This window comes from Letharia lupina, assembly GCF_014066315.1.
Source record: "Letharia lupina isolate WasteWater1 chromosome Unknown contig_13, whole genome shotgun sequence".
Taxonomy (NCBI): Eukaryota; Fungi; Ascomycota; class Lecanoromycetes; order Lecanorales; family Parmeliaceae; genus Letharia; species Letharia lupina.
The window spans coordinates 217045-232500 of record NW_023502982.1 but is presented as its reverse complement, the minus strand read 5'-3'; the positions used below and the strand labels follow the sequence as shown (position 1 = coordinate 232500).

The window sequence follows — 15456 nt, the reverse complement described above, 5'->3', positions numbered from 1 at the left end:
AACGGGAGATCCACGGAGGCTATCGTGCGAGGGTGCGGATACAACATGGACATGGGAACGTCTCCATCGTCATCAACGTGTGCACCGGTGGATGATTGAGGATCGGCCAGATGCAGAGGTTCCTTGCGAGAGCGACCGTTTCGACGCTTTCCTGCCTGAGACTCACGGTTTTGGGTCAGCGACTTTGGTCCAACGGATGTAGGAGCTCGAGCTCCACTGGAGATACGATTCGGAGCATGATGGTGAGAAGCAGGCGTGAACTGAGCCCCAGCCAAGGAGGTCGTGATATTGGAGGGCTCGCGTGAGCCCTGGCTGTTGCGACGACTCTTTGGAGGACGAAGCTCGGCCGAGGAAGCAGTGCGTTTGGAGGGGCGTGAAGGTAGCTCTTGGGAGCGAAGGGGCGGAATCGCGTTGCCTGAGAGGTATGGAGAGCCATAAGCCACGGAGACCTGAGGAGGTGAAGGAGGCACCGAGGAGAGCGGAGTGTCCCCAGCAGATGAGACGGTTGGAGGAAGATATTCAGTTTGCTCCCTCGGTTCCGTTTGGAGTGTTCTCAGAGCTTTGGCTGCCTCCTCGGTTCTCACTGCGTCTCCGACTTCGGAAGAATGTTCGGCCGAAGCCAAGGGTGGAGGTGGTGAGGTCATTTTCGAGACTGTTCTTCGTCTTCGAGATAATTGCAAAGAGAGGGTTAATTAATTCTTTTGACGCTGAGTATCATCGACTCTTTTGTATTCGAGCAGACCATTTCCCTACCAGCCCCGGGCTCCATCAGTCATCTGCCATTCATACGACAGCTAACTCTGAAACGAAGCCCTCGCTTCCGTTCGCCGCTCCTTGTCGCTCCGCACAAATAGAGTCCTTCACGCCCGCCAGACTATCGGGACTCGCAGAAATCATCGAATCACGACAGCTCCAAGAAGAACATGTCTTCCACAGGAGCATCTGATTCTGGCTCGAATCCTTCGATGCTACACGGCCATGCAGCTTACGTCGCTGCTGCCGCGAAGGTATGTCTACTTACCACTGTGTCTGCATCGGCCATAAGTGTCATGCATGATTCGTATTGTCGAATCCTTCACCAACCGTCCAATTGTATTACAAGATGATCGCTTTGACTCTTCATGACATTTGATCTTCAGAAGTCTTGACTAAAATCTCACGTTTGCACAGGAGACCATCGGATCATATACCTCTGCCGACATGCACAGTGCAGGCAGCGCTGATAAGCAAGCTGCGGTCGATGAGATGCGTGCTGCGAAGCAGGCTAGTGACGCTCAAGGTGAGGAGATAAGCAAGAACCAGACACTTGGCAAGGTAGAGCAGAGTTTGGGGAGTGCCACTGGTTGCGAAGGCATGGAAGAAGAAGGCGGGAAGCGTCAAAGTTGAGTAGATGATAGGATACTCGCTGCACAGGCCAGCTGCAGGGTGATGATTGGATGAAAGGAAAAGCAGGGCTAGGAATGGGAGACAGGAAGTCACGAATTGCCACATGAACAGATGGAAAATGGGGCATAAGAGATAATTTTTTGAAACGAATTCGTCGGCACAGAGATGGTGATATTCGCAGGACTGTAGGCTAGTTTAGCAGAGCCTCAAAATTGAATTCCCCGAGTGTCTGGGGTACATATAGACCAGCAAAGTCAATTCATCACACCCACTTTCTCTTCATGTACCTGTTTATTTGCCACCGTGTAGGCCTCGTAAAAGATGTGCAACAGTGCATAAAGTAATCTATCAAAATGCATGTAATCCTGCATTGCAGCTGCACTCCAGACAATAAAAACCTGCTTCGGATTTACAGCGGGTGATAGAGTAATTGATAAGGGATAAGGGATAAGGGATAAGGATAAAGTGGTTATTCATACATATGTATGCGGACCCGGAACTTGCTCGCCACCAGTGAACCTCGCTGCGAGCCGTTGCGGTCGCTGCAGATCCCTTCCACAAAAAGTGCACTAGTAACATTTTTTCTCCCAGCAATATGCTGCATAGCAAATTGCCTAAGATCTCACTGCAGGGTGCGTTATGCCACTCCCACTCAGCCAGAGTACGGTGCATTATCACCGGACGGCATCAACCGACCTCGGCCATTCATCCACCACGTACCATATCCACATATGGTTATACACAAGCGAAATCCTTGGTCTACGCGAAACATGGCAATCCGAGTGAGGTGCTCAGGTACGTCGGTACCTGCATCTCTGCATCAAAGTGAAGGGGGCGGTGCTGAAACCGAACAGTCTACACACGCATAGCATTGGACCCCCACATTCTTCCCTTGTGACGCTACGGACGCTCTCGGCGCCCCTCAATCCTGCGGACATCAATCAGATACAAGGTACCTATCCTACCGTGCCTCCCTTTACGAGCTCCCTCGGCACAACCCAACCGACTGCTGTGCCGGGCAACGAAGCCTGCTTTGAGGTGCTGGCGGCCGGCTCCGGGGTCAAGAACGTGCGGAAGGGGGATTGGGTCATTGCGAAGCATACAGGGTTGGGGACTTGGAGGACGCATTTGCAGGTTGAGGAGGAGGAGGTGATGAGGGTGGAGAAGGAGGGGTTGAGGAGTGAGCAGGTGGGGACCGTTGGGGTGAGTGTGTGTTGGAGTGGGCCCTTCGTCATGTTACACAAGAATTTTTTTGAAGATTCTAATCTTTACACAAATCATCTTTCAACGATTGCTGGGGAAACCCACTGCTGACTCGAGGCTCTTCAAGGTAAACCCTGTCACTGCCTACCGCATGCTCAAGGACTTCGTCAAGCTAGACGAGGGCGACTGGTGGATCCAGAACGGTGCCAACAGCGGAGTTGGCCGAGCAGCCATCCAGCTAGGAAAGAGGTGGGGCTATAAGTCCATCGCCGTCGTCCGCTCACGGCCGGGTGAAGAGGGAGAGAAGTTGAAGAAAGAGCTACAAGATCTGGGCGCTACTGAAGTTGTCACAGATGAAGAAATGCAACAGAAAGGCTTCAAAGATCAAGTTAAAGAGTGGACCAACAGCGGCCGCTCTCCCCTCAAACTCGCTCTCAACTGTGTCGGCGGCGACGCCGCGATGGCAATGGCCAAGCCCCTCTCCTCCGGCGCCTGTATGGTGACCTACGGCGCCATGTCCAAATCACCCATGCGGGTCGGAGCGGCCATGCTGATCTTCAAAGACCTACGCTTCTCTGGATTCTGGGTGAGTAGGTGGAGTGATGCGCATCCGGAGGAGAAGAAGAGGACGGTGGATGAGTTGTTGGAGATCATGAGGAGGGGAGAGTTTCGGGATACGCCGATGGTGGGGGTGGGGTGGGACTGGGGGACGGAGAGGGAGGTCCTCGTGGATGCGGTACAAGGAACCTTGGAGGGGTATAGGAAGGGAAAGGGGGTTTTTGTCTTTGGAGACACGTAATCGATCGATGAAGCGTTGTGACAACAAGCTCATACTGTTGAGATTCAGCGACTGAAGACAAGAAATGCCTCTTCACCACCTCCCCTCCCTCAATTCCCCTTATCGAACTCTCTCCATACTCGACCCTCCATTCCATTCCATTCCATCCCATCCCAGCCCATCGAAACCACTCAAACCGCACGCCGTAAATTCAGCCGGCGCCCGGGATCTCCCTCCACCTCCACACCTCCCAAGATCTCCCGTTCGTTCGTCCGTTCGGCCCACCCTTTCCACCCTAACCCTGTAATCGAATCAGACACTAAAGTACTCCTACACTCACACGCCATCCATCCATCCATCCATCCATCCCTTCTTCCCCCATCCCACCTCTGTCCGCCCGTTCGGTGTCGTCGAGGTCGCGTGCTGTGCGTGAACGTGGAGCACTGTCACCGAAAAATGTTCACCACCGATCCCCTTATCGAAGAGCACCAGCAACCCCTTCCCCCCCCCTCTCTCATCCCTGCCACGAAGGGGACCCACGCGCCGGGATCGACTCGGTCCCGTTCCACACCTCGCGCGGAGGCATCGCGGCTCGGTGCGTGCGGGTTGGAAGCGAAACATCGTGGGCTTTTGGAACAGAGGCGAGGACACGCTGCTACAGTACGCACCGTCCTTCTTTTGGGTGGGAGGCTGGGAGGGACCACGGCGTTGGGCGGACGGGACGGGCGGATTGCGGTTGGTTGGGTTGGTTCGTTGGGGGTGGTGTGGGGTGGAGTAGTAGGTAGGTAGTACTAGTACGGGTAGATTGGAAGGCCGGAGGGGATCAGTAGGGTGATGCAAATTCGCGACCTTTGCAATGCGAAGCTAAATGGAAAGAATCGCGCTGTGTTCGTTTTTTACATGCGCTGGGTCAGGTGACTGGTGTCCTTCCGGGGTATAATGCGAGGATTAGCAGAGAGGGAAGGGAGGGAAATAGAGACCTGGTAAATTGAGTGCAATAGAGTTGTGGAGGACGATGGGGATGGTGAAGGGGTGAGTGTGAGAGGGTTGCGGATGTTGGAGGCGGGAGAAAGGGGGAATGAGGAATGAGGACGGGGCTTTGGGTGGGGGTAATGGAAGGTTTGGGGTTTCTGTAGGCGGAGAGGATGGTGCGTTTGTTTGTGTGTTGGGAGGGAGACCCAAGAGATGCACAGTCAGCGATAGGTCGCCGCTATGCATAGCTATGCCCTTTGGAAAGTGGTTCTGATAGTTCAGACCTGCATTGTTCTTCTTCGCGCGCTTTTTGCAGTGGAACTTATCGCATAGAAGCAGAGGGGGCAGGGTGGAGGGGTAGGATGGGGAAACATGTTTAGGCGGCTTTTAAGTCGATTCTTGACGGCCTGGATTCTTCAAGGAGACGGCAATGAACAACAAGCGTAGCAGGTTGAGCTTGATCTCTGTGCCTGGTAAAAGGTGCGAAATGATAGCCTTTTGATAACGCGAACGGATGAAAGAGTAAATGTAGGGACTAACATCTTACTTCAAAACATACTTTGTGATCATTGCGACCTCTACTACTTTGAACATTGCATAGAACACTCGAAAAGAAATAATCAGTACCACATACAGCCCATCCAGGCAACGAATCGTCACTAATCCCTCGCACAGCTAATTGCGTTGCGAAAGTCTGAGGCACTGCATAGAGACAGTTAGTAACTGCCGCATAATAAGTGTCCGTGTGAGAACGTTACTCACCTGTGCCGGTCCAAGGAGCAGACCATAACACTGATTCGGGTTCAACGTGTTCCCATTCGAATTCGGGCTCGTCGTTTCGTGGAACAACGTGCACTGCTCCGGATCGCCGTTGACGGCGCCCATGCCCGCCGTGGGCCCGCTGAAGTCGAGCTGTTCCCGAAGGGTGGTGGCTCGGCTGAGGCTATAGGATAAGACCGGCATGAGCGCGTTGTTGATGTAGGGTATGGTTTGGTTGCCGTAAGGCAGGGCCATGGTGGTGTTGAGGCCCGTCCCGTTGGAGTTGCAGTTCAGGCCGCTGTAGAGGACGATGTTCATGTTGGAAACGGGGGGGTTCGTCGTCGAGTTGTTCGGGGCGTTTGTGCCGTTCGTGGCGTTCGTGGCGAGAGTGCCGGCACTCAGTGCCAAAAGGATGGGAGTCGCAAGCACGACGGTATACATGGTTGGATTGGGATTTTTGAGGTCCAGAGGCCGGTGTAGGGTTTTGACGGCGTTGAAATTGGATGGAGGGGTCGTTGAATCTGGCGGGAATGGGCAGGTGTTGCCATGGTTTATGTAGGCAGAGCCCCCAGCACTCTGCGGGCAGACACAAAAGAAAACAAAAAGCCCGGTAGTAGGCCTTGTCCAAACATGAAACCCTTTCGGTGAGTTGTGTTTGTTAAGTGTCTTTCAAATCGGGCAGTCCTTGTTCCAGATGATGCAATTCAATTGCCTCAAATAGCTGATCGAATCCTTTCAGAGGGTCCTGTATGTCAAAGAATCCCCCATGCAATACTAACGGGTGTTCCTTGTCCCATTGTAAGCAGGATAAGATTGGCAAACGTAGGTTTTCGATCCTTTATCATGGTTCAAGCGTCCTTTGTAATTGACGCAGCGCGTCTCTTCTGGCGGCTTCCTTCCGCTACTGTCTTTGACGAAAAAGGTCAAAGAGCATTGAGGCAACCCGTACCCACGTAAGCAGAATGTGCACCGAAGAAGATGGATCGATACATTCAGCTAAGTTTCCGTCAATAAATTTCCAGGCACGTAGCAATCGGAAACTTTGGCGTTGCAATTGAGATTGAACTTCCAGTCGCTGAATGTTTGATGCTCTGTAGCGAAATCTGGGTCCAAACTCATTTGCTATCTTTTCGAACATCATCCAAGAAGTCTAGATATGCCTTCTGACATTCTTCTGAGCGGTCGAATACATCTCGTGACAAGCTCCATCGACCACTTCAAGCCTTGACCAGACTACTTTCTCATGCAGCTCTCTCTGCGAGTCCAAGCCTTCAAGTACTGCCAAGCTACTTTTCGCAGGTGCCAGAATCAGCATCGGTACTGTAATATCTCCCAGGCAGTTGCGAGCATCCATTGTTGAAAGCAACTCCGCGTGTCCAGCTAAACCCTCACCGGTGCACTTGGCCACTTGGTCCTTCCACCAACTATCTGACAATCGATCCGTACCAAGAGGCTCTGCGGCACCTTCGACATATCCACGCGATCTGAGCTCCAGGCACGCTGCTGGCCAGCGTCTATATCCGAATGCTAGCCCGTTTTGTGTCGCTGCCGGCAGAAACTTGGGCGTGGAGTATGTGGTGACGCTTGCATCAAAGAGAGCTCGAAGAGTCTCTGTGCTTCACAACGAGATTTTCAGATCTTTAGAAGCTCGCTTACAACGGATGAACAGGACCAGTCGACGAAGCGTGCTCTACTTATCCCTGAAGCCGGATATCCAAATCCAGAATACGCCAAGCACGCGGTTACTCCAATAAGTGACGAGCAATAATCCATATGTAGTAATGATCAAAAATGAGGAAAGACCTGGGTCCAGGTTGGGGTGTTGTAGGCGGCTGCTGGTAACTCTCTAATGCTGATGAAGGCCTCGATAACAATGAATGCTCTTGCAAGAACAAGCGAGACCCCACAGACGAGTACCGGTACCCCTATTAGGAAGTTCTGCCACCATCTACCTCCTCCATCCATCCATTTCTCCCAGAAAGCGTTAAGCGGGCCGAATGATTGGGCGAGGTAGTTCAGAACGATCCAGAGTCCGCCGCAGAAGCCAATGTATAACGAGCATGACCGCCAAAGCCATTGCTCTGCTACGGTGGGGAAATGGTCGTTCCATGCACTAAGGTGGACTGCTCCGTACGCAAGACATGCTAGCCACAAGACCATGCCCACAACCAAGCCGCCGACATCGCGTAAAAGATCATCGGAAGGCCAATTCCGGACTCGGCGGACTAAAAACTCCTCTGACTTGAAATGCAGGCATCGGCCTTCGTGATGTGAGTAGAAGAGATGATGTTCTTTGATGGCGGGGTAGGTTCCAATAGCAGTAGTAGCTAAAGCCCATCTTCTAATATAGGTATCTGAGATAGAGCTCCCAGCAAGGTCGATGCCTTTAACTCTTGGCGGTCTCTCAAAGAACGCCGTACTTGCTGCTTTCACAAGTCTTTTCGCTCGTACTTCTGCAAGACATGTCTTGGCCGCTGGAATGAGCCTTTGAATGGGAAGCGGCCAGTCGTTCGGTTCTCCGGTGTAGTCTGATGCCTCGCCCTGACACGGCTCATCAGGGGAGTCCAAGCTGAAAACCGTCATCGAAGATGTATCACTGAACCCATCAACAGCGCTGCTATCGGCGATCCGAACTGACTGATGAAATAACAATATATCCATCTCAGGTACTTTGGAGTAGAGACGGATCGATGCGAATAACGTCTTTACTGCGGTCTGCGACTCGATTGAGATCTCATCGACCCCCCCACTCATCTCATTGCTCATGTACATGTAAGCACACAAGGGCTTTATCCAGTCACCTCTTAGTATTATAGGTTCCTTTGGGGCCAGAGGCTTATGCCACCACATAGCGTACATAAGAAACGCACACATCCTTTCGCAAGTAAGTAAGATTCGAGATCTTGGGCAGGCAAAGGGGTAGCCACTTACACATGCGCTATTGTATTTACTTCTAGCAGAGTGACGGGTAAGGCGGCAACAAGGCGCCCAATGACTTGTACAAGCATCCGCGAGGCTTGGATGATGACCAGAGCCTTGGCCACGTTGTTTGCTTTGCTTTTGTCCTTGATCTCTGCTTCGGAGATATTGGGTAGGTGGCCGCAGCTTGCTAAGAGCGCGACTCCACGAGCCGTGAGGGTGAGCCTTTTACAGCCATTTGGTAAATATTGAGCCCGGTCGTCCGCAATCTCGAAGGCGAACCCACCTGTCGAGGCGAAGAAAGAATGGGTCATAGTCCACTCGTGGAGTAAGGTATCCGGGGCGGTTGCCCGTTCCTCCCGCCAATCGTATGGCTGCTTCCCAAAATGCCTCTGTCTTTCTACCAGACGGCTTAGAAGCTTTGCCGAACTCCATTGCCGCCAAGCAGTGAAGACCATGAGTTCTGGAGCATAAACACCGGTAACAATCCATAGAGATTGAGCCATAAGCGAGTTCAGTGCCGTCTGTGATTTGCTGGGAACGTTAAGATGTAGGGCAGACCAAACACAAAGTATGAGTGTGAGAACACATGAGATGATGAGTGAAAGGGTCCCACGCCCGTTTGGATCGCCAATGTACTGGACATATTGCGTTGGTTGGTCAACTTGCACGGACATAGATTGTGGGGTTGCTGGAGCTGTAAGGCATCGGTGGACAAAGAACGCGTATATAAGGAGGCCAGGCGAGCAGAAAAACATGATCATAGGTGGCTAATCCCTCCCAAAGGCGACCAGACTTGGGAGACGGAGACAAGTTTGTAGCCCCATAAGATATTGGGAACTTACCATCATCTTCTATTACAGCAAGGAACAAGAGTAACATCAAAATAGTAATGTAGGAGTACTGCTTTGAGGCACAATGGTTTGAGGAGGCGCCCCGATCCAGAGCGATAGGGTCACGCATCTTGGCCCCCATAGAATTGTTTCAGCTTACGCCACGAATTTCTCAGATCTGTCAAATGTGAGCCGCACTTCGCTGTGGAGACATCTGCATAGTTTTGAGTGAAAGGAAGGGGACTGTGGTTTTTGGCGGGAGTGTGGACGGCTTTGCTCGTTGGATGACCATTAGAAGGATAGGCGCAGAGACTGGCTGGACATGAGCGAAGAAGGCGACGTTGAAGGTTTGAAATAGATGGCCGGGCAGAACAGTGTGGCTTTAGGAATGGGCGCGTTGGAGGAAACCGGAGGCTTCGATGATAAACTTGTCTCAATATATTTGGTATCCAGGGTCTACCTTAAATATCGTAATCTCTACGACTTGAATGTTTTCAACGCTGGCGTGCCTGGCGCAGGCGGGTCCGAAAACCTCGTCTCCACAAAGATCTTCTGCATCTTGTCACCTCGCTCATTGAAGATCTTGTACACCTCGTCCATCTCTTCAACCTTGACGCGATGCGTCAACATCTTGTAAGGATCTGTTTTGCCCTCCCTGATCATCTGCAGCAATTGCTCCCAGTAAAGATGCACGGGTGCTTGTCCGTTCCCAATCAGGCGGATACCGCGTTCCATGAGCGAGCCGATGTTGAAGTGGTTGGTGAAGCCCACATAGACACCTGTGATACCGCAGCGGCCGAAATTCTTGACCGAGGTGATCATTTCATTGACGATTTCTGATGTGTCAGTCTCGGCGCCAACCATCAATTCGAAGCGGTGGGCCCAGCCTTTGGCGTACTCGCCGGCGACACACTCAAGAGCAACGTCGGGGCCACCATGTTCCATTTCCTTCAGGCGTGATGTTACGCTAGTGCCGTGCGGGAGGTCCGTGTAGTTGAGGAGCTCGAGTTTTGGCATCTTCTCTTTGCAGAAGTCTAATCTCCATGCTCCGTTGCCACCGTCGATCATGATGACTCTGCTTGCGCCGTTTGTGAAGCTCATCTCGGCACACATCTCTCCAATAGGTCCGGCACCCCAGATGGCAACGACATCTCCCTCTTTTACGCCAGTGTCAACCACGCAGTTCCAGCTCGTAGCCAGAACATCTGACAGGTACAAGCCCTTCTCGTCTGGTACATCGTCTGGCAGCTTAAGGAGGTTGACGTCACCGAATGGCACCCTCACGTATTCTGCTTGTCCTCCCGCAAATCCACCGGTAAAATGGCTGTATCCGAACATTCCAGCGGTTCGTCCACCATACATGGCATTCTCAATGGTGTTGCTATTCGTCCGCTCACACTGCGAGGACAGCTTCTTCTTGCAGTACATGCATTCTCCGCAGGCAATTTGGAAGGATGCGACGACCCTTTGCCCAACCTCGAGGCCTTTGACGCCTGGTCCCATACTGTCGACTTTGCCGCAGAATTCGTGGCCAAGGATATCGCCTTTTTGGAGCTCGACGACGGAGCCGTGGTAGAGATGGAGGTCGGAGCCGCAGATGGTGGAGCCGGTGACCTTGAGGATTACGTCACGATCTTCGAGGATTTTAGGCTTCGGGCATTCGACTGGAGACAGGCTGTTAGCAGTGGCAGAGCGAGGAGGTCGAAGGGACCGAGATAGGAGTGTACGTACTCATTTGAACGTCGTTCTTGCCCATCCAGGCAAGAGCCTTCATGTTTTCCGAGGGATCTCCATATTTCGCACGGTCTCTGGCTGGGTTGGTCATGTTCTGCTCAGTGACTGCGTTGTCACCGTGGCCCATGGCCTTTTCAGCCAGGTTGGCGCTCTGTGACATTGCCATGGTAATTGTATCTGTTGGGGAGATGCTTCGGTTTCGTTTAGTAAAGAGTCGAGAATATAAAGAGTGTATGATTCAAGAACGAGGATTAAATCCATGGCCGGCATGTTGATAGCTACGTCACTATCATGTCATTACCGGCCACGGGTAGTGCCTCCGGGACATCTACCGCGTCCTCCAATGTCGTCTCCTAACCGAGATGTCATTGGCGATAGTATTCATGACAAATCTCGGCGGCGCGAAGTATGCCTTGAGAAAAGCCTGAGAGGAAGAAGGCGGTTGACACGACCAGACAGGTAGGCATGTCACATAGAGGAGGGAACGCAGAGCGCGGCTGGAACAGCCGCCAAGCCTGGAGCTCTGAGCTCTAATTAGCTTCATCACGTGATTTGATGTTGCTAGCCTCGATACAAGAGCTTGGCATTTCGCCGTCTCTTCGACATTAAGCATACATTTGTATATCTCACGTCAATACGCTTCTCCAGAGCTTCTAGCTCCGCCTGACTCTCCGGCTTTTGATTTTTCATTCAGCCATTATCCTTATGCCATTGAGACATTCAAGGAGTTGGCCACAATTTCATGATCTCGCTCAACCATCGTCAAGATGATGGAAAAATGGACGTCTTGTCACAGTCTAGATTCCGGTTTTGTCTACATTAGGATGATCAATCAGTAGCCAATAACCTAGCGGCTGCTATATCGACGTTGTATCTGAACGGTGAATTGCATTTCCCCCCCAAAAAAAGACAGTCCATACGGACCCGTGCCTACCACACGCCTCGGTATCTTACAAGGTAAGTCAACTTCCCAAGTCCCAGCGACAATGTCTTGATCCTCAGTCTCAAGACCAAAACCTCACAAGATCGAGCTATCCGAGAATTCTCACCAGTCAAGGCTTTTGCGTGTAGTTCCAAGTTCAACACTCATAGTTCTCATCAGCCCCAAATAACTCAAACTTCCTACTACGAATGCCAGACTCATATCCCGAAATAAGCTAATAGGCGTTCATTCGATAAATTCTACCTGGGCCCTTCAGTGGGGAGTCGCTGTTGGTTAGAATGCGCCACCAAGCACCTGATTTCTACATCCATTTTGTTTGGCCATGCTTCCGTAGCCACGCGAGCATGGCAATCCGCAACCCCATCGTGAATTACGTTCTGGCAGCATGAGTCTTGCTCCTATACTATCCCAAAAAATTATTGACCTCCTCCATCAGAAACCATGAGGCCCCAGTGATTAGTAGCGCAAATGTGACTTTGGTAAGGAAAACCCACGGACTTCTCCCGCTTCCATTGAGCTCTCTCAAATTCATTCCAAACATAGAAGTTGCAAGGTTGAGGGGGACGTAAACAAAGGCGAGGATTGTGACTGCAATTATATTAATGTCTTCATCATCGTTGTATGCTCACTTTTCACGCTCACAGATTTTGACTACGCTTTATTAGTGGATGGTGTCGGAACTTTGCAGTCATGAGCAAGACTCACTCCGTTTTCCTTCTTTGATCTGACGATTTGAAAGCTCAATGGACTTTTTCGATTCTTGCAATTGCCAATCTCCAACTTGAATGTGCAGATAAACACGAACCTGTGCTTCCAATCGACCTGCTTCCCGATGACTTGTTCTGAGGTTTTCTTCCATCTTGTGCCAGGATCTTTCCGGCAGCCAAACTGCCGGTTTTTGGGAATCTATGTATCTCAAAAGATGGTTTAAGCCATCTTCCGAATCTTCCACCATTGCTCGCAGCCGAACTCGGTTTCTAAGCAGATCAGAGGTGATCTCTTCCCTCTGAGCCATAGGACAAAGATCGTCCGCAAGCCCCAGGTGCTCAGAATATTCCTCACGGAAGCTCTCGCGGAAATCACCGATTCGGAATGTGCTGGGATACAACAAGGCAATCAGCGTTTTCTAAACCAAGTCCGTAACGTCAAGCGCTGGCTCATTCTCGTTAAGCCAGTTGAGAAGACGTGTATAGTTCAAATGCTCGGATCTCCCCATATCATAACGCACCAGCCCGCATGAGTCTCGATTATGCGGATCTGTGTAGAATTGATAGCTTTCATCGGCCGGGCTCCTGAAAGGGAAGATATCACCGATCTCCTCTTCAACAGCATCCGCCAACATCGATTCCCATTCCATGCGAGCAATGAGAACGATGGGGAATGCATCTAGCTATCCAGGTCATAGTGACGCACCACTGTAGCGACAATCCCACCAATTCTGACGTGTCTGAAATCCAAAGGTCGCCTGTTTCCACTACAAAGAGCTTCCGAAAAAACGTGGGTCAATCCTCAAGCCCAATCCGAGCGCGTTCACCACACTTGGTTTAAGGTAATGGTCAGAGTTCCACAGCACTATCTGGACAGCAACATTGGCCGGTGGTTGCCGCAGATTCATGACAAACGGAGTCACTGTCACAGCGTGGAACTGCCCCCGGCCGGGAGCTTTCGTCAATTGATAGGTCGAGTATGGTGAATCTGTGCCGTTGATAGCTGGAAGCATCGTTGCAAGCTGCAATTAAGCCCTACAGTAACTTCTTCAGACATGGTTGTGGATGTTTTCTTGTAAGCTTTAAGGTAGTCGACATATGATGAATATCCTGTCTCAGCCTCCAGAACAGCCCAAAACTCGTCGGCAGAATCATTGGTGTCATCAGTTGACAGCCTTCCGAGAGGGACTCCGCCATCATTGATCGCGCTAGACTCGTCAGTGTGGCGAGGACCAAGACACCCACGACGAGCAACCACGCGGAAATAGTTGGGACGCTCATGACGCTCAGTGCCCGGCCGGGGGCATGAATACATCATGATTCCTGCCTGTCTTGGAGGCTACTTGCCTCGAGGTTGCCAATACTATTCCAACAGCAAGAAAAGAGGACGTGGATCGATGATACCACCTGACCCTACGGCGGAGCTTCCGATGATCGACGACAGTCTTTTAAGATGTAAGGATCCTCTCTGTCGACATTACGACCGTCGTCATTATCTCGACGAGTTCAGGAATTGGTTGAGAAGAGAAGGAACGGTAAGAAGATAGATTTCCGACATGATACTGCCGATGGAGAGCCTATGAGAGGACCTGCATATGCATATGGGCGGATAGAATTTAATTTGATGCAACGAGTACAGAATAATGTACAGGGAACGCCTGTTTACCACATCTCTGCTCCGCAGGTCGTTGCCGCCTTGTGCCTTTCGGAGTGACTAACCGCAAAGTTCACCGTTCGCTGCCAGAAAGGCACAGGCCTTGTGCAGCGTCTGCAATCGCTGATTTAATTCAAAGCCTTTTCACAAAGGGTGGAAATGATTAGAGTCAACGACGTGCTACACTTTGGACGATGAGCAGTCGCGCATCTACCCACGAAGCCTTCCCCTTTATCATACATCGTAACGACCGTCTTTGACCTAGATAATCTTGCAGTATCAATCCGAACCCTAGGTTCTCCTTTGCTAACAGTGTACGTTTCAATTCGCGCTGTCTTCGCTGCCTGTATCATTAGCTCGCGTAGCATCGTTCTACTCTCCACGACCTGATGCCTTGCCATATGATCCTTGAGGGCTGGGGGGCGTTTGACTGTGGCTGCCCTTGCGGCACATAAATTCATGGTCAGTATCGCTAGGAGGTGCTTTGATACACGCAATCTGAATATAAGGGATGAATGGAAGGCAAAGCTGCCTGCTACTGCTGCGAAACGTTCACAGTCGGGGCTGTACAGTTGCCTGCGGAGTTGCTCGCCTATACCCGCATCATCTACGTAGTTTGCTTGCTTGTAGGATGGGACACGCTGTTTGTTGAAAGGGCAAAAAGGCACAAGCGAGAACGAACGTGCTGACGCAGATGTCCCTTGGCTTTGGGAAGTGGCTTGGACATCTGTGAGAGGCGCCCTGATGGCGGATGGTTTTGCTAAAGCTGGTCCTTTTCGCATGATGCCGACTTCTTACGAGATGTCTGACGCTGGGAAGAGAGAGGATGTTAAGATGGATATATGCTTAACTATGGGACTGCGGTGACCAGTCCAAAGCCCAACGCGAGGGGCGACGCTGGCTTGTAAATGGCCTCACAATCCGGTATTTCAAGGCTCAAGAAGAATCCAGCCAGCTTCAAGAAGCTCGTGATCGTTCAACGAGCGTTCGTGGCACTGATGGTGGGCCTCGGCACAAAGTGCCCACCAGAGCTATGTCGTCTCTAAGCTTGCTAGCGTAAGGAATCAGGCCGTCAACGCTTGTGGTCATTATTCTCTTGTAATTCTCAGATACTAAGGTATTACGTGCATAAACGTGGGGCTTAACTGATCTCGTTATCAGAATTCATGACCATGATTATCGGCGGATAACTCCGGAGAACTCTGCATGTGACTAAGAATCAGATCTGTCCGAAACCTCTGGCGGCAATAATGTAGATTAGAATGCTTTGAGATCTAAAAAGTCAACAGTTCTTTGAGAGTATCTTCGATGCTGGAGAATCGTTGGACTGGTCAATTGACCTGCGGCCAGTTGGTCTGATAATCAGCATGCAAGATTTCGCTGGGATCAGCCTGGCTGTGGCCAAAGCCTTGTCCGATCTAAGCTGGGGTAGAGCTCTTGGGTTGGGCTGTACATCCCAGGTGCTGGGTTCATGTCTGCGCTGTCCAGCGCCGGCATTAACCTGGTCATGGTCAACAACGTGGCCGGCTTAAGTACAAGAACGGAAGGAACGGAGGAGAGTTCCTTGC

The 15456-nt window shown here is 51.3% G+C and overlaps 6 protein-coding genes across 6 annotated transcripts in view; 2 read left to right on the top strand and 4 right to left on the bottom strand.

Annotated features, from left to right (window-relative positions):
• The window catches only part of HO133_001586 (uncharacterized protein), a gene marked incomplete at both ends in the record, with an annotated part of 2032 nt that extends 1388 nt beyond the window's left edge, over positions 1–644 (bottom strand). Inside the window, one exon of the mRNA XM_037292516.1 lies at positions 1–644. This exon is cut by the window's left edge and continues 547 nt beyond it. Within this exon, the coding sequence (XP_037151055.1) occupies positions 1–644 (644 nt within the window).
• Positions 645–923: 279 nt separating this feature from the next.
• On the top strand, positions 924–1386 carry HO133_001585 (uncharacterized protein; the record flags this gene model as incomplete). Its single annotated transcript, XM_037292515.1, has 2 exons — positions 924–1007; positions 1171–1386. The coding sequence occupies 2 exons, from the start codon at positions 924–926 to the stop codon at positions 1384–1386; spliced, it is 300 nt and encodes a 99-aa protein (XP_037151054.1).
• A 595-nt stretch (positions 1387–1981) lies between these two features.
• HO133_001584 (uncharacterized protein) lies at positions 1982–3388 on the top strand (the record flags this gene model as incomplete). The annotated part of the gene is made up of 3 exons (XM_037292514.1): positions 1982–2181; positions 2241–2589; positions 2717–3388. 3 exons carry the CDS (start codon positions 1982–1984, stop codon positions 3386–3388), a joined length of 1221 nt encoding a protein of 406 aa, XP_037151053.1.
• Positions 3389–4726: 1338 nt separating this feature from the next.
• Positions 4727–8694, bottom strand: HO133_001583 (uncharacterized protein; the record flags this gene model as incomplete). The annotated part of the gene is made up of 5 exons (XM_037292513.1): positions 4727–4834; positions 5102–5674; positions 6267–6707; positions 6902–7973; positions 8030–8694. 5 exons carry the CDS (start codon positions 8692–8694, stop codon positions 4727–4729), a joined length of 2859 nt encoding a protein of 952 aa, XP_037151052.1.
• Positions 8695–9327: 633 nt separating this feature from the next.
• Positions 9328–10750, bottom strand: HO133_001582 (uncharacterized protein; the record flags this gene model as incomplete). Its single annotated transcript, XM_037292512.1, has 2 exons — positions 9328–10514; positions 10582–10750. 2 exons carry the CDS (start codon positions 10748–10750, stop codon positions 9328–9330), a joined length of 1356 nt encoding a protein of 451 aa, XP_037151051.1.
• Positions 10751–12653: 1903 nt separating this feature from the next.
• On the bottom strand, positions 12654–13247 carry HO133_001581 (uncharacterized protein; the record flags this gene model as incomplete). The annotated part of the gene is made up of 2 exons (XM_037292511.1): positions 12654–12917; positions 13062–13247. The coding sequence occupies 2 exons, from the start codon at positions 13245–13247 to the stop codon at positions 12654–12656; spliced, it is 450 nt and encodes a 149-aa protein (XP_037151050.1).
• Between the last annotated feature and the right edge of the window lie 2209 nt (positions 13248–15456).